This window comes from Peromyscus maniculatus, chromosome 1 (assembly GCF_049852395.1).
Source record: "Peromyscus maniculatus bairdii isolate BWxNUB_F1_BW_parent chromosome 1, HU_Pman_BW_mat_3.1, whole genome shotgun sequence".
NCBI lineage: Eukaryota > Metazoa > Chordata > Mammalia > Rodentia > Cricetidae > Peromyscus > Peromyscus maniculatus.
The window spans coordinates 184,798,157-184,820,498 of NC_134852.1; the positions used below are offsets into that span (position 1 = coordinate 184,798,157).

The window sequence follows — 22,342 nt, forward strand, 5'->3', positions numbered from 1 at the left end:
ACAGCGAGTCTGGGCAGTCCCCGCTTTCAATGGGAAAGATGAAGGTATGTTTAAGTTTCTTTCCCCATAACAACTCTGGCTCTTATAAAATTTGCATTCTTAAAAATGACACTATGTCCCAATAAAGGTGGAGGGAAAACAGTAGTAATCATAGGCTCTGCGTTAGAAGGAAGCTCACAGACAGTATTTGGGTCACCTCAGATGTGGTCTACGAGCCTTAAATAAAAATCCCACCCAGCTAACCGGCTGCTGAACACTGGCCCCTAACCACCACCATTGCGTGCCTCAAATGATTGTGGCGGTGAGTAAATGGGAAGACCTCTCAAAGAATTAAACATATTCTTGGCACATAGTAGGTGCTCAATAAATGTTTGTTATCATCTGCTACTTGTTGGTGTACTTTGAGGAATACAGTGTTGCTGAGGGCTGGAGAAGCCACAAGGAAAGAGTGGAGGAGTCATCCTGGAACTGGAGGTGTGACCATCGGAAAATATGGGTATCCTGTGTCCTGGGAGGAGGGGGTCACTCTTGATCAGCAGCAGTGTCCAGGAGGAAGGTGGTGTCACTATGTGATGGGACAACACTTGGAGTCCAGATGCCTCTGATGGGTAACTTCAAAGGACCCCCAGTAACATATGTAATGAGTTTTATGACTATCACTTGTACTCCTATATCATTTGATCAAGTTCTATTAGGTGTTAGGTGGTGTTTTCTACTGTAGGCACCATTTTTTTAATGTTGGTAGCATTTTAGTCTCACCTCCTCACTTGCATTAAGAATTTCCAGTTCCTGGAGGGAGCTTTGTGAAGCATCAGTCAGAAAGTGAATTCTCCTTTTCATGTCTCTAGTTAGAGGGAGTCTGTGAAGTACAGGGCTGAGGGCAGGGCCTTAAAGGTCCATCCCAGAGGCTCCAGTTACCAGTGAGAATCTCAGAACCAGCGTTTGGTTTTTGTGTTTACAAAATTTGAAACTTTTAGTTTATTTTCTGCTGTTGTTTCTCCTCCTCCTCCTCCTCCTCCTCCCTTTCTCCTCGTCTTCCTTCTTCATTCTAGGGCAGTGATCACTTAATACCCTAAGAGCAGAACTTCCTAACTTTTCCTTAGCCTAACAATTATTTTCCAACAACCATCCCAAGTTCCCAAAGAAGGGCCAGGGACTTATTGTTAGTCCTGTAACAGGCTGGCTGTGAGTGCATGTAAAATCACTCAAACTGTCAGTGTTAACTCAAAATGGGTCTTGACACCCTACAGAACAAAACAAACTTTTCCGCACACATGAACTCATGAGTTACTTAAGAAGCTGGTCTTGCTGTCCCAGAAGGCAGCCTAGGTAAGGGCTTTCTATCTTGGACTTGAAGAGACCTTTATGTTGCCTTCTGCCTGGTCAGTAGAGGACAGTCAGTCGATTCATATAGCAGCCATCCCCATAACTTCAGATGCGTGTGTGTCCCCTTCTGTGTGTCTGATGGCAGTGAGTGTGGAAACCTGGGTGGAAGGCATGGGCTGATGACTAGTAAGGTTGTAACAACATAACCTGAATATTGCATTAGCACATTTTTGTCAACAGCAAAATTTCTTTTCTTCAAGGTTTCTATCTATTTACTGAGTGAATATAGACTTTTATATTACACCATTCTAGGACCAGTAAATGACAAAGACTAAATGAAAGATTGCATGAAGATGATTCATAAGTTCTAGGGAAAAAAATCAATGTTCTTTTAATAAAGAAAAGTAGTACGCCCCTTCTGTGTTAGCCATCTTTACCCTGGAGAAGCAAAAAACAGCGGTCAGTCACATCTCTCTTCTACCCTTGACCTAACTCTAGTCATTGCTAACCTTCTGCCCTCTCCCCTATGCACACAGATACCTGGGGAAGGAAAGGCAGGCTGTCTGAGAGGCCAGCAAAGAAGGGAAAGCAAAGCTGGGTCTCTCTTCTTGCACTGTTTCCTGAGTTGGCAGTTTTCAAGACCCAGAGATTACATTACGATGTTCCGGAGACAGCCAACTCAAAATTAAGACTGCGCTATTACGATGCCTTCTAAAGGGTGAACAAGTTGGTGTTGGGAATGCTTGGAAGGGACACTAAAACCCTGAGGGCTCTCGGTGGCTCTAGCAATGATCACATTTTCATTATTCTAAAAGTGGTACTTTATTTTCTTGGAAGTAGCTACTTTTAAAACCAGTTGAAGACACTGCCTAAGTCAAGACAAGAATGTGTAGAAGAAGCATCTCCGGGTGGAGGGAATGGCTGGTCCTTGCTAGAGCTGTGTGCTCCGATGAGCTAGGCTTCCTCTTATCCCCACAGCACCCCCACCTTGGAAAGTTACTGAGCCTCATCCTCAGGAGAGGAGAAATGTGGGCAGAGCACAGTTTAACTTCAGGTCTGTTGAACCGGTAAAACTAATACTCAACGCTCCTCTGCACCTGCCTGGGGAAGTGACCTTCTCGACTATTGTCTTCTCATGTGTAAAATGGGATAAGAGCGACTTAATTATTCTTACCATTTGAGACTCCATCTTATTGTGTAGCCCGGGCTGGTCTCAAACTCACAATCCTCTCAGCTCCACTTCCTGAATGCTGGGATTACTGGCCTGTGCCACCTTCGTGACTGACTCCTATCTTTGTTATTATTGCACTGTACTGTTGTCGTTTGGCATAACTAAGAAAGCATGGGTTACTGGAGGCTGAGTAAATGACAACTGCTAGAATGTTTAATAAGAGAAAACAAATGCAGAATTATGGAGGAGACAGTTTGAATACTCCCCATGAAAAACTGGGTAGACAAACACACCTCGGTAATCCAAATTTGTACTACTGATACTTTTGCTAGCACATTGGTGAAGACAAGCAGTCCACGTATAACTAAATATTGGTCTAACTTTCCTCCACCCTTCCTATGCCTTTGACTATTTCCAGATGTACCTTAAAAATCAATGTTTTCCAGTTCATGCTATGACTCCCCATAATAAGTCACCTCTTTGGGCCTTCACAAAGTTAGAGATATTTACCCTTGAGGTTTATGTCTCTGAGATAGCTATCTTTGTCTTTTATCACCTTCCTGCTAATATGCGTGGTTCCATGGTTTTCTTCAGGAATAATTAGGCTTAGCTCAACCATGGAACCTTCAGGGAATGAGATTCGGAGAAAGGAATCAGTGATGTCAACTTCAGTCTGGAGAGACAGCTGCGTATTTCAAAATCTGCTATTAAACAGTGAGGGCACTCATTAGACTGTGATTGGAACTCTTTAGAGACCCCAGGAAGGAAAGGTAAATAAGCTTCAACAGGATGGCAGGGCAGCAGACACTGAGTGCTGAGGCCACTTGTTCAGGTGACAGCGGAAAAAGCATGTGTGCTCAGCACCTGCTGCACTGCCTGGCCCAGAGGAAGTGCCCGAGACGTGCAGAATGAATGACTGGACTCACAGCTACAGAGTTCATCAGGGCCTCGACTTAAAATGTGCCCATTTAGTAGATGCCATACTTGACCCTCTTAGTTCTTGTGTGTTTGCTTATTTTTGACTAGGGATTTGTCATTATTGCCCCCTAAGAATTATTTACTGGGATACTTTGAGGCTGAGTGGCCTTTTCCAGGAAGGCCTTGATTTTTATCCTGGCTTCACTCCAGGTGTGCGATCCTTAGGACTTAACCTCACCCTGTTTTAAGTACCACCCAAGTGGTAGGAATTTGAGTTTGTCCCTAAAACGTACCGTGTGGATGCAGCCTTTTCAGGAAGTTTCACCCACCCTCACACGCCCTTCATACACCAGGACTAGAAGGTGGCCTTGTTCTGGTTCGCCCTTATTTTCAGGGCCCTGCACAATAGGAAAAGGATCTCGTGTGTGTGCTCTCCACTTTGATTTCTGTTCTATTTCTACTAACGAGGCTGCTGCAATTAGTGCAAATATGTTCCCACCAGCAAATATGCCCCATAAGGAAAAAAGTGCCCACACACTTGCTCTTTGGGTTCTCATTTTGTTCCAAATTTCAGCCTGATAGTTTCTTTCCATTCCATAGCTATACGCTGTTTTTAATTAGAGTGTTTTGCACTATAACAAGCGCTTTTAGTTATTATCTGTAGAAGGCTAATGAATGAAAAAATTACAGAGGAAAGGAAACATGAAAGGAACATGGCTGCTCCTAGGCATGATGGAGGAGAAATGTAGATATGTGGGAGAGTGTAGTCAGAGGCAAGGACATTTGGGAGAGTCCAGAGTGAACATGACCAGACTGAACTGGGCCATGTGAGGAGGGGTGAGAGAGGAGAGAGAGGCAAACCAGGGCAGCCAGGAGGCCCAAGGTACAAAAAGTGGGTAACCAAAACGGTTGGGTTACATAGGGAAGAGCAGCCCCTCGGCTGGAGAGGTGGGGAGCCGGGTGCCAGCCAGGAAGACCCTGTTACAGGTAGGGCTGAGGGATGCGGGAAGAACCTGGCAAGTCAGCATCTGCTTTGACACGTTGAATAGGCACCTCAGCCATTTGCCCCAGGTTTGAAACCTGACAGCTAACTCATCCCTGCTGGAGACCCAAGCCCCTGCGGGCTCTTCTCAGCTCCTATTATCACTAACACGTCATGTCCTGCATGAATCTGACCATACCTGTGTCAGTCTTAAGACAAGCAAAAGGTTGATTTTATTTTTATTTCTGTGTATATGAGTGTCCCTGTGTGAGCATGTGCCACATGGATGTGCAGTCCAGAAAAGAATGTCAGGGTCCCTGGAACTGGAGTTACAGGCAGTGGTGAGCTTCATGATGTGAGTGTTGGGAACCAACCTCTGGTCCTCTGCAAGAGCAGCAAGTACTCTTAACCAATGAGTCATTTTCCCAGCACCCCTGTGCCATTCTTAAAAGGGAGTGCTCCGTGACCAAGAGAACTTGAGTCAGCTCCGTGGTCAGAAATTGGAAACTGAATTCTCTTTCCTCCTGGAGGTAGGGGCTGCCCATCAAGTCTTGGTGGTCTTTATCCTTAGAGATGAGGATGCCCTGACATACCCTCTGTGTTGATCTGTTTCTCATCTGAGAAAGGCCCCTTCAGCTTCAACACCTCTCCTCTCCAAGCCTGTAACATTGTTGTCCGGTTCCGGTGCAGCCCTGGGACTCTAGGGAAAAACAGGCAGAGCTGGGTAAGTTCCTTGACATTTCCACACCATGCTCAGGAGTGCGGGTGGCAGTTTCTGCTCCGTTGGGGCCATGCTGGGACTTTGAGGAGCACTAGGGACTGCTGAGGTTCAGCTAGGACTCTTCCCTGTGAGATCAGAAACACTGCAATGCCCTAACCCTTCAGCATCCGTGAAGCTCCACGGTCTCCCTCTCCGCTTAGCCTGGCAGAGGAGACCAGCTCCGCTCCCTCCCCGAGGCACCTGGTCCTCAAGCGCCCTTTGCCTCTCTCCTAATAATGATTAAACAAAACCTTCCCAGAGGGCTGCCTGGTTTGTCATAAGCCTGGGTTTTGTTACAAATTTGCTTATTGGTGAAATTATTAGGGCCACTCCACTGTAGTTAAAAGGGAGGTTTACTTTGTGGGATAACTTACAACTGAAGGGACAGGTAGGTTGCAGGGTCTGGGAAAGGTGTGGCACAGTCCAGCAGTGTTCTCTGGAGAATTCTGCTCTGTCTACCTCTAGCATCCAGGGTCCAGGAACCAAGAGAGACAGCACATCCGGATCTCGGGTCTTCAGGGTCCTCTCTTGGCCCCGCCTTGTAGGCGTGACCATTACCGAAGCCTCAATGGGGATTGGAACTTCCAGGTCAAAGCTGGAATGGCTACCCACTACATTTGCTCTTCCTTCATAATCTTGCTTCATAATCACTACTTTCCCCAATTTAGGATAAATAGGTACCCAATAAAAAATTTTCTTCTCTTTCCCTGCAAAAGTGCAAGATATGTAGCTAGCCCCTGACGATGCCTGGTGTATGTAGTGTGTCCTGGTGGCTGCGGCAACTCTTCCGGTGTTTGTAAAGTTTACTGCTGAAGTTGGTTTCCAATAACCAGCACTGTGAAAGTGCAACTATAGTCTAAACATAACAAACGCAATCTGTCTAGTACAAATATTAATGTTGGTAATAAAAATATATAGCCTATAGTCTGCTATAAAACATTCCTAAAATAGTTATCTAAATGCTGCTTCATCCATAATGTTAATTTTTATGCGGGATTAGCACTAGCTTTAATTAACTAGTTAATATCTGATTTACATATTTCATTATTAATATCTTGATTTTGCCTGCCATGTTGGTGCACACTTTTAATCCCAGCACTATGCAGGCAGAGGCAGAGGCAGGTGGATTGCTGTAAGTTTAAGGCCAGCCTGATCGACATAGTTACTGAAGGGGCTGGAGATGCAGTGGCTCAGCTGTTAGAAATTCTTGCTGCTCTTCCAGAAGACCCAGTTTCTGTTCCCAGCAGCCATGTCAGGTGCCTCACAACAGCCTGTAACTTCAGCTCCACGGCACCCAATGCCTTCTGCTCCATGGACAACTATGCTCATGTCTCACACACACACACACACACACACACACACACACACACGCACACGCACACACACACACACATCAAAATAATGTTTTTTAGAAAGGGAGAAAAAGCCGGGCGGTGGTGGCGCACGCCTTTAATCCCAGCACTCGGGAGGCAGAGCCAGGCGGATCTCTGTGAGTTCAAGGCCAGCCTGGTCTACCAAGTGAGTTCCAGGAAAAGAGCAAAGCTACACAGAGAAACCCTGTCTCGAAAAACAAAAAAAAAAAAAAAAAAAAAGGGAGAAAAATAGTGATTTTCTTTATTTTCATATGGCATCTAGCTTTTGAAAGCCTGAATAGCCTTTCAAGTTCCCTGCTGAAGAGTCCTCTGTATATGGATCCCCCTCTTCTCCCAAGGTCTATATCCTGTCCTTTTAAGTTCCTGTCAAGGTCCTCATTTATGTGTTTGTCTGCTGACTAGGCAAATATGTATTGAATGCCTAAGTCAGGCACTCCACTTGCCACAGTGGAGTCTGGCTACTGAGGCTCTACATTCCTTATTTATAGATTTTAGTCCATTCAAACGGCTTAAGTCTACTTTAAACACAGCATTTCCTTTTTTTCTAAATGAGGTGCCTGTACCCTACCCACCCACAATCTTTATGTCCTATAAGCCTTCTGCCTCATGAGTCTTGCAGTGGCCTTGAACCAAAAGCAATAAAATTTCCAACTGACTTTCTTTATATATTTAACCCTTTCTTCTACTAAGTTAATTTTAACATGTGTGACATTGAGGGTTGATTCCAGTGCCTTGTGCAGGGTAAGGAAACAAAAATCCCACTACTAAGTTTTATCACCAACTCTCTTTTCTCATCTTTTGAGACAGAAGCTCACTAATCTGCTCAGACTGTGCTTCTAAAAAAAAAAACTTAAGCTATCTCTACTCTAAGTGTACGTGCGCGTTTGTGTGTTTGTTTGTGTGTGTGTGTGTGTGTGTGTGTGTGTGTGTGTGTTTTCAAGGAATAGTAATTGCAGAAAATTAAGAACCCACGCCTCTAATGCCTTTACTACAGCTGATAAACAGCAATGGAAAGCTTTGCTGGGTGCTGGAGCCATCTTGGTGACACCCCTGTTAGACTGCAGTCCTGACTCCACAGTTTATACCTAGCACTTTTCTTTCTATTGTATATCCTTTGAAAATGGCCCTACGATTTCCCTGCAGCTTGACTTCTATTCCCCAAGAATTTTTTTTTATATAAATAACAATTACCTCCTAATTGGTTTATCAGTCAGTGAGTCACACCACAGTCCCAACTCAAGCTTAGCACTTCATTCTAATCTTCTGGAGATAGAAACACAGACCCAAGAGCAGTTTTTGAAAGATGTAGTTTGGCACTTCCAAAATATTCCAGCCAGTTTGTCTTTAGGAAAGTGTTTTCACTCTTCCTTGAACCCTCCCAAATCATTGAGTTGTTTTTTGTTTTTTTGTTTTTTTTAATCTAAAAACAAATGCTCTCGGGGCTGGCGGTGAAATTCAGTTGCTGGAGCGCTTGCTGAGCTTTAGGAAACTCTCCTTTAGGTCCCAGTCAGTGCTGCCAAACAAGGCTTGGTGCTAAAAAGCTTGCAATCACAGCTCTCAGGAGTGGAGGCAGGAGGATGGAAAGCTCAAGGTCATCCTCAGCAAGAGGCCAGCCTGGGATACTTGGGACCCTGTCAGAGACTGAAGGAGGGGGACCAGTGGAGGGAGAGAGAATTGCCCCATGGGCAATACAGATAAAATCATACTAGGCAAAAGCTGAACTGGGTTCAGTTACATGCTCAAACCTCAGAGGAGTGTTATCTGTTCATCCATCCACGGCTGTTGTTTCCCAAGTCCGTGAAGCATCAGGAAGTTGATGGCAGTGGTCACAAGGCCCCTGAGCACATCTGCTTAGCTCACTGAATCCCCAAAGAGTATTTTCCCCCTCATTTGTATCAGTAATTACAGCTCTCAGTCCACTGGGTCCCTATTACCACAGTGTTTTGAGTGGTTACTGGAAAATAAGAAAAACATTCATATTCATCCCTGGGTTTAAATGAGCCATGCAAATAAAACCTGGCTGGTAAAGTCCTAACCGTGGAATCTGCATGTTTATCTGGAGTTTCACTTTTTAGAACATGTTTTGTTACAATACAAAATTCTCCTCTGCTGTGATCTATTTTTTTTTTAACCAGTGTTTACTGAGTACTTATTTACCTGGCGTGAATACTGGGGTATCCTACACATTAGCTCGTTCAGTCCTTACTAAGTCACCAGCAAGTGTATGACCAACAGTCCGGAGGGAGCTTATTCAGCTGAAGTGAGACTTTAAGAGTCACTCACAGAAGCAGCTGAAGGCCTGCTGGCTTCTCCCTAATTAAGTTGTTGATGTCACAGAGGGAGAGAGGCTTAAAGCCAAGTAGCAAGCCCAGTTGGCTCAGATAACTCATGATATGTTACCACTTCATTTGCACAATTATTTGGCAGCTCTCTACCACTAATATCTCAAGACAATAATAATGAATTCGAATTAGAGGCATCCCTCAGCACTTTTTTAAAATGTAAATGAGCAATCGGTATAAATGAGTGGATATATTCTGTTCCCACGATCAGACACATCTCCTTTCTCAGGGTGACAGAGTGAATGCCTTTTCCTTCACGGGCAGTAACTTTTATGGCTTAGCCTTACTACTTTGCTAGTATTCAGTGGATATGGACAGAATGGTTTGTTTCCATGAAAGCTGGCAATATGTGAGCCAAGAGTAATTTATAGATGATATAAGGAAACTAGAAACTAGACCACCAGTGGATTTTTTACAATAAAAATTTGACTCACTGGAATGCAAGGCTTGAGAGTTTGGGCCACCAGATCTATTTCCATTTCACCAGGAAATGGTGAAGAGTTACTTGAAGTCATGGGGTTGTAAAAGGCTTCTGATGTAATGTTTGCAAGAGAAATTTGGGGGAATCGCTTGCTTCTAGCATAGTACAGGGAAGTTAAGTGTTTTGTCAATGCTGCATCGGTATCACAGGTGGGTGCTAAGAAGGTCTGGGTTCCCACCCCTTGCCGCCCCCTGTGTCAGAGCCTGGAGTCCATGTTTGTTATGGAGGAGAGAAGTGGCTGGGTACATCGCGGGGACTAAAACTGGAGTTTTTACTGGAGAAGAATTGTACTGTTTAAACAAAAGGGATAGTGGTCACTGTGTAAACAGGGACTTTCACTGCCCATGACTTCACAATGGAACATGAAAGTCTACCGGAAGGATGCATCATCTCAGTATAGCCACATTAAATGAATGAGGAAACGTGGGTCCCCATACACACCTCTATTCTTTCATTTTTTTCCTCAGTGTTGAAACAAAGTGCTGTGAGCACCCCTTGTGTTATTAATTCTCATTGATAATGTAAACTCCCTGGGGATTCAGAACGGCACACTGTAAATCTGATGGGGTTCACCAAGTGGAAGAAGAGAGGTAACAGGGCCTTTCCATAAAGTGCCCCAGCTCTTCCTCACCGTAATCTGTGGAGTACTTGGCATTCTTCAATTCATTTGCCCTGTTTTCAACAAGCCCAGTCCTCCCAGTTAATAGGATAAATGGAAAAGATATTATAATTGTGAGAACGGAGAGTATTTGGTTATTTAAACACATGTTTTAATTTTGTCTTTGTGGATGCACATTAATGAAGTGAAGTAATTTAAAAGATAGGGTCACATTGAAAATTATTTTCCTGAGGGACTGTTTGGAAAGCTGTATAAACTTTAGAAGATGTGGATCCTAGCAAATGTCATTAATAGGCAATAAATGTTAGCTTGGATACAGCCCTGTGGCTAGGTTTAGAAACAGTAGTCCTTGGACTCAAACCCAACTTTCACCTTAATAGTACAAGGCTTTATTGTTCTAGGGAGTGAATGCATGTACTCAAGAGTAAGTGTACTTAGAAATAACTGCTGCAACTTACATGTAACTCTAGACCTTGCCTTGTTCATTATGTAAGTACTTCACAGTTGAGCATTCATGAGTTACAAGGTCCCAAAGGCCAACAAGCTCTGGGCCTGCTCTGGGATGTACTAGGGGTTACATTGGCATTTCCCTGGCTCAGCAAAGAGTTTTAATCTTGTGTAGTTCAAGGAGCCCGTGACGTGTACACAGCCTGATTAATAGAACCAATTGAAAAAAAAAAAAAAACAGAGGTAACACAGCACAGCCTGCAGCAGAAGAGCAGCAGGGCGAGGTTTGGGGGCCACTGTGACCCCCATTGAGTCCTCCGTGCAGAGGGAGTCACACATTTCAGGGGCCTCAGTTAGATGTGTATTGTGTTTCCACGAGGCTAATTGTCACCTTGTATTAGAGCGGGGTTCCTCTGGGTATCTTTGATTCTTTATTTCATCATGCTTGTCAAAGCTTTATTCATGCAGTGTGTTAGTTACCCCGCAGCTCTCTATAAAGGGTTCACTGCAAGATCACTTGCCATAGATGAGGACACTAAAATAAAAAGATGAAGCAAACGGTCAGTCGACAGATAGTGGAGGAAACTTCAAGCCTACACTTCCTCTCAGACACAGAGAAGCTGGAGATAGATATCTGAATAGCGTTTCTAATGAAGGGCCCTTCTTACCAGTACTTAAGTTCATTGTGAAGTCAACCACGAAATGGCCTTGTTTCCTTTAGAAACACTGGGTGTTACAAACTGTTATAAACATGTGAGTCGATTCACCTAATGGTGCGTATTTTTATATGGATCAAATCCAGTCCCTTGCTTCCTTTGGTAAAATAAGCATTGTTTCTTTATTTTTAGAAGGTTTAAGTTAAAATCAAAGAGGGACTTCCTACATGATTCATGTCATATGAAACAAGTAAGAAATTGAAGTGTCCATGTCCATAAATAAACCTCGTCGTCGTCGTCGGTGCACAGGATGCTCATTTTGTGATGGCCACAGCTGCTCTCCAAGCGGTTGGTCACCGAATCTGTGATTCCTGCAAAGCTCAGGATATATGTTATTGGAGCCCTCGAGAAAAGTTTGCTACCTCCTGCTGTGGACTGCTGGGGGTTCTGTGTTCAGTTCTGATGATGAGGCCTTACAGGCCATTAGTGCTCAGCTGGAGGCATCTGCCTTCGGAGAGCTGAGGGCAGAGCTGTGCTTTACCAGCCATGCAGAAGAGCTTGCTATATTGCCATTGTTTTGTTTTGTTTTTAAAAAAGATACATGCTGCTTCAAAATTTTTGTGAGACTTTTTCCTGTTTCCTACTAGTATTGTTGAGGTTCATTAATTTCAATATTCTCTTTGTAAAGATCCGTGGGGTTGTCTTTTTTAAGTACATTTATTTTATTTAATTGTCATTTGCTTATGGGGGGCATGCAGTTCTTTGCCATATGTGGGGGGTCAGAGGACAACTTGTGGTAGTTCACTCCTTCCACTGTGTCTGTCCTGGGACTCGAACTCAAGTCATTAGGCTTGGTGACGGACACCTTTGACCACTGAGACATCTTGCTAGCCCATTTTACAAAGCACTATTTCTATAAAGATCCATGGGGGTGGGGTCGATCTTAATTAAGAGGTTAATGTTTCACTGAATTCTGTGACTTTCAGATGCATGCCGACTGCTGCCCAGAACTGTGGCTTACTTCACTTTTCTGTGTTTGTGAACTTCAGTGACACTTCGTTTTATAGCCCTGGCTTGGTTTTCTTTTCTTTTCCTCCTTTCTGATTTATGGACTTTGCTGTGCATTTCTAAGGAATTATGCAGAACACTAAAAGTGTACAAAATGAATAACAATAAATGCCTTTGAATTCTAGTTACAGGGCTTCGCAGAGCCTTCCATTGCTGTCCTATGTCCAAGAGCCCTTTGCTTTCTGGGTTTTATTTGGACCTACCCAGGGTTCTGTAGCTATCTGCAGGGTCAGAGACCAGTACACGGAGTTACTGAGCACTGATGGCTGAGTCCCCCACCCTCCTGGAGGCTTTTCAACAGGGCTCATGACATAGGTCGGAGGTTCCTCACTAGACTCCAGAGAGTTCAGAGTTTCGGATTTAAAAGAGGAACTGGGTATCTTATACCTTTAATTGAAATTCAACACATTGCAAGCAGAGACAAACTGCAGCAATGTTGATAGTATTTACAGCCATGTTGCCAATAGAAACCACAGGTGTTTGCACATCACATCACTTTTATATGCTGTCGCAGATACTAGAGCATATCTGAGCTCTTTATCACTACAGAGTTAAGACTGTTGCTATAGCTCTCTCTATAGACAGCTAGATCTCATCATTGAATGCTGATAAATAAGTACGTTTATTACCGGGCTAGAACTTAAAGTACTTTGATAATTGTAATTCAGTTTTTGTTTGTTGCAATCCTTTGTGCTTTATGCACTTAAAAACTTTTATTTTTCTAAGAAGGGGTCCTAGGCTAACAAAGACTTATTTTTCATTTTTTAAATTTTATCTGAGAGGGTCTTATTTTATCTCCCAGGCTAGCTTCAAACCAAAGAGACACACCGGCCTCAGTCCGCACCGCCCAGTGCTGGATTACAGATACACGCCACCACTCCCACCTCCCAAAGGAATTCCTGATTCAAAAAATAGAAATGTTTGTGTAAATGTGCATTCAAACATGTGGGCATGCATGTGCTTTATATGTGGTTTCAGGGGTTCACAGAACCCCCTGGGAAGGCCATCATCTTGAGTCTGCATTTTAAAACCCCTTGCTCTACTTGCTAAAATTCATGATAAGCCATATGAGGGAGAGTTTTATTTACTTAAAAAAAAATACTTTATTTTATGTGTATGGATGTGTTGCCTGCCTGTGTGTCTGTGCACCACATGACTGCAGTGCCTGTGGAATCCAGAAGAGGGCACTGGATCCCCTAGAACTCATGTTACAGATGGTTGTGAAACATCATGTGGGTGCTGGAAATCAAACCTACATCCTCTGGAAGAGCAGTCAGTGCTCTTAGCCACTGAGCCAGCTCTCCGGGCCCTTACTTACTTTTTAAAGCCTCATCCACATGATTTCCTTATGGGAGTTGACTTATATTGCCTTCATTCACAGTCATAGTTTTGGTGCTATTGGTAGCAATTGTCTCATATTACCTCTTTCTCCCCTTTGGCACAATCCCCTCAATACTTTCCGGGTAGACACCTATCATTTCACACTGAATTATAGTTTGTATTAAAAGTATTTCTGTTTTGGATTTTCAAAATATGCCATGCATGCATGTATTTCTTAGATTTGGGATGGGATTGAGAAGAAGTATGAATGGTAGTGCAGATCATTAGGTAGCATACTAATGCCTTTCATGCCATTCTGGGCCAGTATTCAGTCAAGTATATTTATTACTCATGTACAAAGAAGCCAAGGTTTATCTGAGAATATAACTGTCTGCTCATCTTTATGTGTTATGGACATAGGTTAGAAAGTGCATCTACCTGATGGGTTTCGTGCTTTCTTGTGACTATTCATTGTGCTGGTTATCTGATGCGTCTCTTACTTTACTGAGATCTGGATGGGAGCAGAGGTTATGGCCTGTCTTCCTCAATCCTACCAAATCTGGGTCCCATTCCCAGGGCATCTGACAGGACTGGCCTGTGTTGGAGCAAAGTGATGGTCTTTAAAAGCTGATGAGGAAGTTCCTCAGTCCAGCCTGGCTTGACTCCTCACAGAAAAGGAATGCTCCATGACAGGCCAGGGCCCAGCTAGGCAGTAGCCAGTGGCTTCTCTCCGCCTCAGAATGCCTCTTTTCCCTCCCCAAATCTCTCAGGCCATTCGCCAGCTGATGCAGGCCTCTGCAGTCACCACATTCCTCACAAAAGATGTCAAACTAAACACCCGTCTGGCGCTTTCCCAAGCTGGCCCTTCCCACCCTGTCTTACCATGACCGAAGGCAGTCTTTCCTCATCAGCTGTCCTTGAGTCTTTCCCTGTAAACTTCTCTGTTCTTCTGTGACAGTTAAAAGTGGCTTAAGTGAGTAGCTGTGACTATTTATAATGTAGCGGGCAAGATCTCACTATTGACCCTTCAATGTTAGGATGGGAATGAATTGGGAAGAATTCTCTTTGCACATCCAGCAGAATTGAATGTTAATGACCACACTGGAAGAATCTTCCAGAGGCAAGCTTGTTTTTCCGCTATGAGTTGGTTTAATTTTGGCATTCCTAAGGGGGGAAAAAAAACATGTAAGTACCTCAAGGGCAGAAATATTACTCACTTTATGCCTAATACTTATCATCTAAAATTAGATACAGTGAATAAAATTAATTTATAATCTTTGTACCTTTTCATCCAAACTAGTAGATGCCTGGTATTGTTTTAACTGATCACAGTTGTTAAATTATTCCATGAGGTTTAAAAATTAAAATGTTAACTTATATAACTGTAATCCTCATAAAAGTTATTGACTCTCAGTGTATGAGTAAACCAAAAGGCAGGTATGTGGTGTGGCTATTCAGGTTTACTCAGATTAGAAAATTCAAACTTAGAGCAAAATGTTTTTAAATATTTATTTTCGTGTGTGTGTGTGTGTGTGTGTGTGTGTGTGTGTGTGTGTGTGTGTATGTAAGAGAGACAATGGAGGCCAGAAGAGGCGTCATACCTTAGAGCTCGAGTTGCAGATCATGGAGCTGTTGCCGAAGGTTGGAGCCAGGAATTGAACTCTGGTCCTCAGGAAGAACAGCAAGCACTTCTAACCACTGTGCCATCAGTTCTTACTGGTGGGTTTTCTGCTCTGTATGGTTATTTGCATTAGAGGGTGGGCAACAGTCTTCTGTTACTTTCTTTTCCCTCTCATATTATTTTGAAGTGAAATTAGTTATACTAGTTTGAAAAACAAATGTGTACATTAAATTTAAGATTTGTGCTTTCTCTTTCGTTTTCCTGTATAACTCTCGGAATGGAAAATAAATATCAGATACTTGGGACCAGAAATGAGAGGTGAAATATGGCTTGGTGGATAAAAGAAAAGCAGTTCTTTGCCAAGCTTCTTCACAGCTCTGTGCAGAACCAACACAAATAACTAAGTAAATTGCCTCCCCAGGGAAGCTCTGTCTTCTCTGGATCATATTCCTTGCTGTAAGCAGTATAATTTCACTTGTTTTATTTTTGTATGGTAAAAGTTCTCTTTAGAGTTTTTACTGGAAATCTGGGGAGACAGTTCAGTGGCAGAGGCCATCACCTATCATGAGCCCTAGGTTCACTCTTCAGGAACTACAAGAAAAATAAGGTTACCCGGGAGGATTATCTGCTGTCTCCATAGGTTAACAACATTCACTCCAGGAGGTTAGTACTGAGTGTGTACTTGTGGGTCAGATTTTGAGCTATGCAGTCTCTAAGGCTTTGCAAAGGTCAGTAACAATCGAAAGATGAAGGTTAGAAAACACATCCATTGAGCTGAGAAAATTATCTGGTTTTAAAGATATGCTTAGCCTTGTAAATAAAGATAAGCATTTTCAGAATTGATTTAAAAACAAAGTTTGCTAGAGGGAAAAAAAAAAAAGCCAAGCACTAAAACAACACAGTACTGCAAGGAGAAAATGTGCCTATAGCCTCAGAGCGGTGATGACATACACTCAGACGCCGTCACATGTTTTTAATATGAAAATATTTTAGAAGCCGGTGAGATGACTCAGAGTAAGGGCACTTGCTGCCAAACCTGACAACCTGAGTTTTACCCCGGGACACACATTTTGGGAAGAGAGAACTGACTCCTTCAAGCTGTGCTCTGACACGCTTAAAAACAGCCGAGTGCAATGAAAAAGTTTGGAATATTAACAATTCTAAACCAAACCAAAAGATAGGTACCTTGGCAAGTAATATGCAGCTCATAGAAGACATGGGTTATTTCCCAAAAATACCAAAAGCCCTTTAAGCCAATGCTTTCTAAACTATGCAAACTAAAGTGTGGGAAGATCTAAATAATGGAGTGTGGTGCCCCACACCCACTCAGGAGACTGAAGAAGGACAGGTCACTGCGAATTTGTGGTGAGCCTGGGCCACACTGCAAAAACCTCATCTCAAAAGTAAATAAACAATGATGTATACATTTTTTTAAATTAAGGAAAATAAAAGCTTTAGAAGTTAAAAGTGGCTCCAAATGCATGAAGAGTATCCAGTCTCATGTATTATAAGAAATGAAGCTAAAAGGAAAAGATTTGCTTTTTGTTTCTCAATAGGCAAAGGTCAAGGCTTTTGCCAGTGTGTCATACAGGGGAGGGTTTGAGGGGAGCATGGGACACACCCAAGCAGAGAGGTATATCAGTACAGCCTCCACAAAAATTGGCCAGAGCTTGTCAAAATTTAGATGATTATGTGTGTGTTCTTTAAGCTAGCAACGCAAATTCTAGTGCTCACTTTTTAATAAAGATCTTGCACATAAGTTGTCCTCCGGTTGTCGCTGTTTGATGACATGCAAGGACGTCTTTGACATCACATAATGACAAAATGTTGGAAGCCAAGTCAACTTCAGTGAACAGGAAGGTTGCACTACATACTGTGACAATATATGCCTGGCATGGGTTGATTTAAAATTATTAAAAATGATTCCCTGGGGTAATACACCAATGCTGTTGGCTGGCCAAGCATTTTATTTACTAAGGTGTAAAATGATACTTACAGTCAATTTAACATTTTGGACAAAGAAAGAAAATACATTTATAAATCCATAGAATATCTCTAGAAAGATATGGATTAAACCAATTGTATTATTACTTCCATCAAAGAGAGTGATGTGTGTAGATTTACTCTTCAAAGAAAATTTAAAAAATATGTAGAGGAAAGAAACTTATGCCAAGCACATGGGAGGCAGAGACAGGTGGGCGGGTCTCTGTGAGTTCGAAGCCAGCCTGGTCTACTGAGCGAGTTCCAAGACAGCCAGGGCTACACAGAGAAAACCTGCCTCAAAAAAAAAAAAAAAAAAAAGGAGGCGGCACCGCGCGGTGAGGAGCTCGTGTTCACACTCTCAGGTATGCCGTCCAAGGGTCCGCTGCAGTCCGTGCAGGTCTTCGGACGCAAGAAGACGGCCACAGCCGTGGCGCACTGTAAACAGGGAAACGGGCTCATCAAGGTGAACGGACGTCCCCTGCAGATGATCGAGCCGCGCACGCTGCAGTACAAGTTACTGGAGCCCGTTCTGCTGCTGGGCAAGGAACGATTTGCTGGTGTGGATATCCGGGTCCGTGTGAAGGGTGGTGGTCATGTGGCCCAAATTTATGCTATCCGACAGTCCATCTCCAAAGCCCTGGTGTCTTATTACCAAAAGTATGTGGATGAGGCCTCTAAGAAGGAGATCAAAGATATCCTCATCCAATATGACCGGACCCTGCTTGTAGCCGATCCACGTGGCTGTGAATCCAAAAAGTTCGGAGTTCCTGTTGCCCGTGCTCGATACCAGAAATCCTACCGATAAGCCCATCTCAAGGATCAGGGTTTACCTTTATAATAAACGTCCTAGGGTTAAAAAACGAAAAACAAAAGAAAAAAGAAACATACATGTAAATAACTTTTATATATATTTATAAGGAAATTGGAGAAACCAAGACAAAGATTATATATGCAGTCAGGAATGTTGCGTGGTCTCGGGGTTTTATTTGAAAATCAGGTTGTTCTTTGACAATTTCTGACATGTCTCTAATGTAGGCTCCTCCTCACCATTTGTCTTCTTCCCTCCTCTTTCAATCCCAGCTGCCTACCCGTCCCTTTCCCAGATTTATGGCTTTTGGTTTGGTTTTGTGATCCATTTAGTGTAACCGGGGCCATTTCTGAGGTCATTGGATGGGGACTATGCACTGGAAACTGACGGGGTCACCAGTGAGTATATAACTGAAGGCACAGATTCCTCCTTTCCCTCCGTCTATAGGTAGCAAGGAGTTTGGCAAAGACAAGGCAGGGAGCTGAGATTTTTACCCCTTTTCCAATTAACTTGTCATAGTCTGGTGGATGCTAGCAGAAAACACGAGGTTTCTGGGTCAGAAACATTAGACTTTCTTGCTTGTGGCCTGGCAAGCATGATGACCGCCCACACATATGTCCTTTCTTTGTCTGCAGCCTCCCCAGAGGTAGCATGAACATAACATTCACATGCCTGCGTAAACAGTGAACTCATTTCAGGAGAGAAGTCCTAAATCCAGCCTCAGCCTGAACCTGAACTCCAGCCTCAGCCTGAACCTGAACTCTGAAAAGACAGAGTGTCAGTTAGCCCCGCTCACACTATGTGCGGAGACACAATATGCTTGTGAGAATCACTGTCCATCTCCTGCTTGTAAATAAGTACATTCACATACAGACATCCACAAATGCAGGTAAAGCTTAGAGGCTAAAAGTAACTGGGTACTTTAAGGCTCTCAGCCAAGTTGCATGGGGTGTGTATCTATTTGTTATTGATTAGATGACTAGCCTTAGATGACTAGCCTTGGATCTTGCATCTCTAACTCAGATGGGATCAAAGGTCACTATGGTCACAAATTCCATTTTCCTATCTGGCCCACTATTGTCAGGGCATGCTTTTGGTCTACTGAGATTAAGAATGTGAATGAGTCAGCACAATCCCTTCTGACTACTAACACTCAGCTGTGACATTCCCCAAGGGGCCTTTGTTAGGCTCCCAGGTTTGGGAAGTGGCACCATGGTGTCCTTTCTCACTGGAGTGTGTCTCCACGTTTGTTCCCGGTCTAGCTCAGTGTCGCACTGAAATCCATTTGAAGCCTGTGCTTTGCGAGTCTGAACTGAAAACTGGGATTGGAGGTTCAGTCTTGGCTCTGGCACCTGGCTAACGAAGTGTGTGGCAGGAACAAGCTTTCATTCATCGGTGGAATACAGTGGGTTTCTGTTTCACAGTTTGGGGTGGGCCAGTGGGAGCCATGGTGGGTCTACTAAGGGATGAATTGGCACCCTGTTAGGAAGGTGTTAAGACCCTCCTGGGTCACCTTGAAATGCCCTGTTTTTGTAGCACCAATGACCCGTATTTTATGGCTTTTTATTTAAAGATAATATACATGAGTAAAATATGTGAACATTAAGTATACTGCTCACTAAATTTTCGTGAAGTGAGCATGCGCGTATGACCAGCACCCACGTGGGGAAGCACCGCACTTCCTAGCTCCCTGGTGCCTTCCTCCTGATCAGCGCGACCGTTGTGAACTCTTAAACAGAATTCAACTTTGCAGACTCTTCTGTGGGTGTCTCCTTTTGCCTCCTGTTATACTCATGCAGCTGTGTTACACGTATTGCTTGTGGGTGGTCAGGATCTGTCTGTCCCTATCACTGGTTCTCAGCTGGACTGATTTTGCCCCACGTTGGGGGAGATGCTAATGTTTGGACCTTATAACCTTCCCAAACGGGCTAGGCAAGAGGCTGCTTCTGACCATCCTACAACACAAACAAGAATGGTCAGGCCCAAACACAGCCAGTGCTGAGATGGAGGCACAAGGCAGTGGCGTCTTCCATCACGTGAATATTATTCTACTTATTTACCTGTGTATTTCCTAGAGCCTAACGTACACTCACGGACACTGTGAAATCTAGATATGGCTTTGAAATTCTTGAACTCACACTTACACAGACGTTAGATTACCAGGCAACCAGGCATGGTGGCGCACACCTGTAATCCCAGTACTTGGGAGGCAGAGGACGGAATATTGCCAGACTGAGGCTAGCACGGGTCTTATAAGATCCCTGCATCAAGACAGAAGGTTTTCCAATGAGAGGTGTCCTAACGGTGAGAGTAAGTGTTAGAGTGAAAATGAATTGTTGTCATAGTCAAAATTTCAGAGTTGAGGGCGGTTCTAAGAATTTAGGAGAGATTCTAAATAGAGAAATAAGCTAGTCTCACAGGCTTTCCATCACAGCATGAAAGGGCCTCTCTCGCCCACATGCATGTGACAGTGTGTGTGGTGTGTCCATGTTTGTGTGTCTACACGTGTGTGCATGTGCACATGGAGGCTAGAAGCGAGACAGGCTCTCTCGCCGAACCTGGAGAATGCTGACTTGGCCCGATGGGCTGGCCAGCAAGCCCTGGAGATCCTCCTGCCTCTGCCTCCCCAGCTGTGGGCTGACAGGCATGTGCCCTATGCCTGGCTTTTTTACAGGAGTGCTGAGAAATAAACTTGGCTCTTCACGTTTGCATACCAAGAACTTTACCTGCTGAGACGTTTCTCCAGCCCCCTAGGATGGCAGTCCCCACTTGTGTGTACCATGCATTTGTGTACATGCTCCTGTAAGTGCACGTGGGTTCATAGGCATGTGAAAGCCAGGGGTCAGCATCCAGTGTCTTCCTCAGTTGCTCTCCACTGAGTGTTTGAGACAGAGTCTATTACTGAACCTGAAGCAAGCTCACCAACTGAGCTCCACTAACCAGCCAGCAAGCCGCCGGTGCTCCAGCCTCCACCTCCTAGCCCGGGGTTACAGGCATCGCCCCAACTGACTTTTAATGAAGGTGCTGGGGATCCGAACTCGGGTCCTTGTGCTTTTGCAGCAACTGATTTACCAGTGGAGTTCTCTCCCCAACACCGGGCGGGACTTTTCTTAAAGACAGCTTCACCGAGGGGTAATTTTCACACCATTTTAACTAGAAAATCCAAAGATCCCTAGAAAAGTTGCTGGGTTGCACAGCTGCTTCCTGGATTTCAGAACCTGTCTACCACACCCCAAGTCCCCAGACCCGTGTGCAATTGTTCCCATTCCTGCCCTAAGACCCAAGAAACTGCCAGTGTTTTCATTTCCAGATAGTTTCCTTTCCCACTAGTGGAATGATAGACTACGTGGTCTTCTGTGTCTGTCTTAGCACGTCTTCAAGGCTCAACACACAGAGTCAGTCAGGAGTCAGCACCTCCTTCCTTTTTATGGTGGAGTAGGATCCCTTTGTATAGACAGACCTTTTCTGGGGGGTCAATTTACAGGTTGATAGACATTTGGGTGGTTTCCAGTATGGAGCTGTTGTGAGGGAACTATACCAGGCTTTCTGGGGCATGGTGAAATGGCTGACAAAACCAGCTTATTGGGCCCATGTCTTATCCTCATGTCCCCACCACCAAGAAAACACAGAAACATCACAGGGAGAAGGCTGAAGAAAGTGATATGTGAAGTGTTGATGCAATTCATCTTTCTCATTTGTGGCGAGTTTTCATTTAGATTATGGATTGAAACACTAGTAATCTGAACCATCATATTTTAGTTTAAAATTAAAGTGGTCCTTCATGACCATTCAAAAACTCTCTGTTTTCTATAGGGATGATGGGAGGGCTGGCTGTAAAGCTTCTGGCTGCTAATAAAGTTTTATTTCATACCTGTCAATAACCAACTATACTGCTGCACCTAAAAGAACTGGCGTGAAGTTTTACCCTTCAGGTCTGGGTTATCCAGTTTAATTCTCTATCTGTTGTCTTCGTGACATGCATATTTGATCAGGCATTCGGAAAAACTTGACATTTATGTAAATAATGGGGGGGGTAGTATAAATGTCTCATGCTTTTTAAGTGATATTTTTATCTTGTCTACTCGGTGAAACTCAGGTTTATATTTCTATTAATAAATGCCTTATTCATTACAGAACAAAGATAAGAAAGAGGGAGGAGGGAGATGGGAGGGGAAATGAAAATATCGCTTGCCATATCTGTTTTCCATTTTGATATTTGTCCAAGAAAAGGTCTGTACTTCAGGCTGGCCGGGATAGCCTGAGCCTCAGTCTACAGAAGAACAAAGGATAGTACACTCTCTCCTCTTTCCACAGTCTGGAGTCACACACCTGTTTTACTAGTACTGGTCAAGAGGTAACATTTTTCAAGTTAAAAAAAACAAGTTCATTCTGGGAAGATTTTCCACCTCAAATCCATAGGAATTATTGGAATTTTAGGATTAAGTCTTTAAAATCATTTTATTAGAC

General features: G+C 43.6%; 1 protein-coding gene, 1 long non-coding RNA gene and 1 pseudogene across 6 annotated transcripts in view; 2 read left to right on the forward strand and 1 right to left on the reverse strand.

Moving 5' to 3' along the window:
- Papss2 (3'-phosphoadenosine 5'-phosphosulfate synthase 2) overlaps positions 1-22,342 on the forward strand; it is a 76,489-nt gene that overhangs the window by 811 nt on the left and 53,336 nt on the right. The window contains exon 1 of one of the 5 annotated variants that reach the window (XM_076562293.1): positions 24-44. The exons of the other annotated variants lie outside the window; for them this stretch is intronic. Within the exon in view, the coding sequence (XP_076418408.1) occupies positions 30-44 (15 nt within the window). The 5' untranslated portion in view covers positions 24-29. Of the gene's footprint in view, positions 1-23; positions 45-22,342 lie in introns of those variants that run through there. 5 annotated transcript variants of the gene reach the window in all.
- On the reverse strand, positions 4,622-5,703 carry LOC143270951 (uncharacterized). Its single transcript, XR_013048141.1, has 2 exons — positions 5,532-5,703; positions 4,622-5,097 (listed from the first exon to the last, which is right to left on the reverse strand). It is a non-coding gene; the product is annotated as an uncharacterized LOC143270951 (long non-coding RNA).
- On the forward strand, positions 17,401-17,926 carry LOC102921833 (small ribosomal subunit protein uS9 pseudogene; annotated as a pseudogene).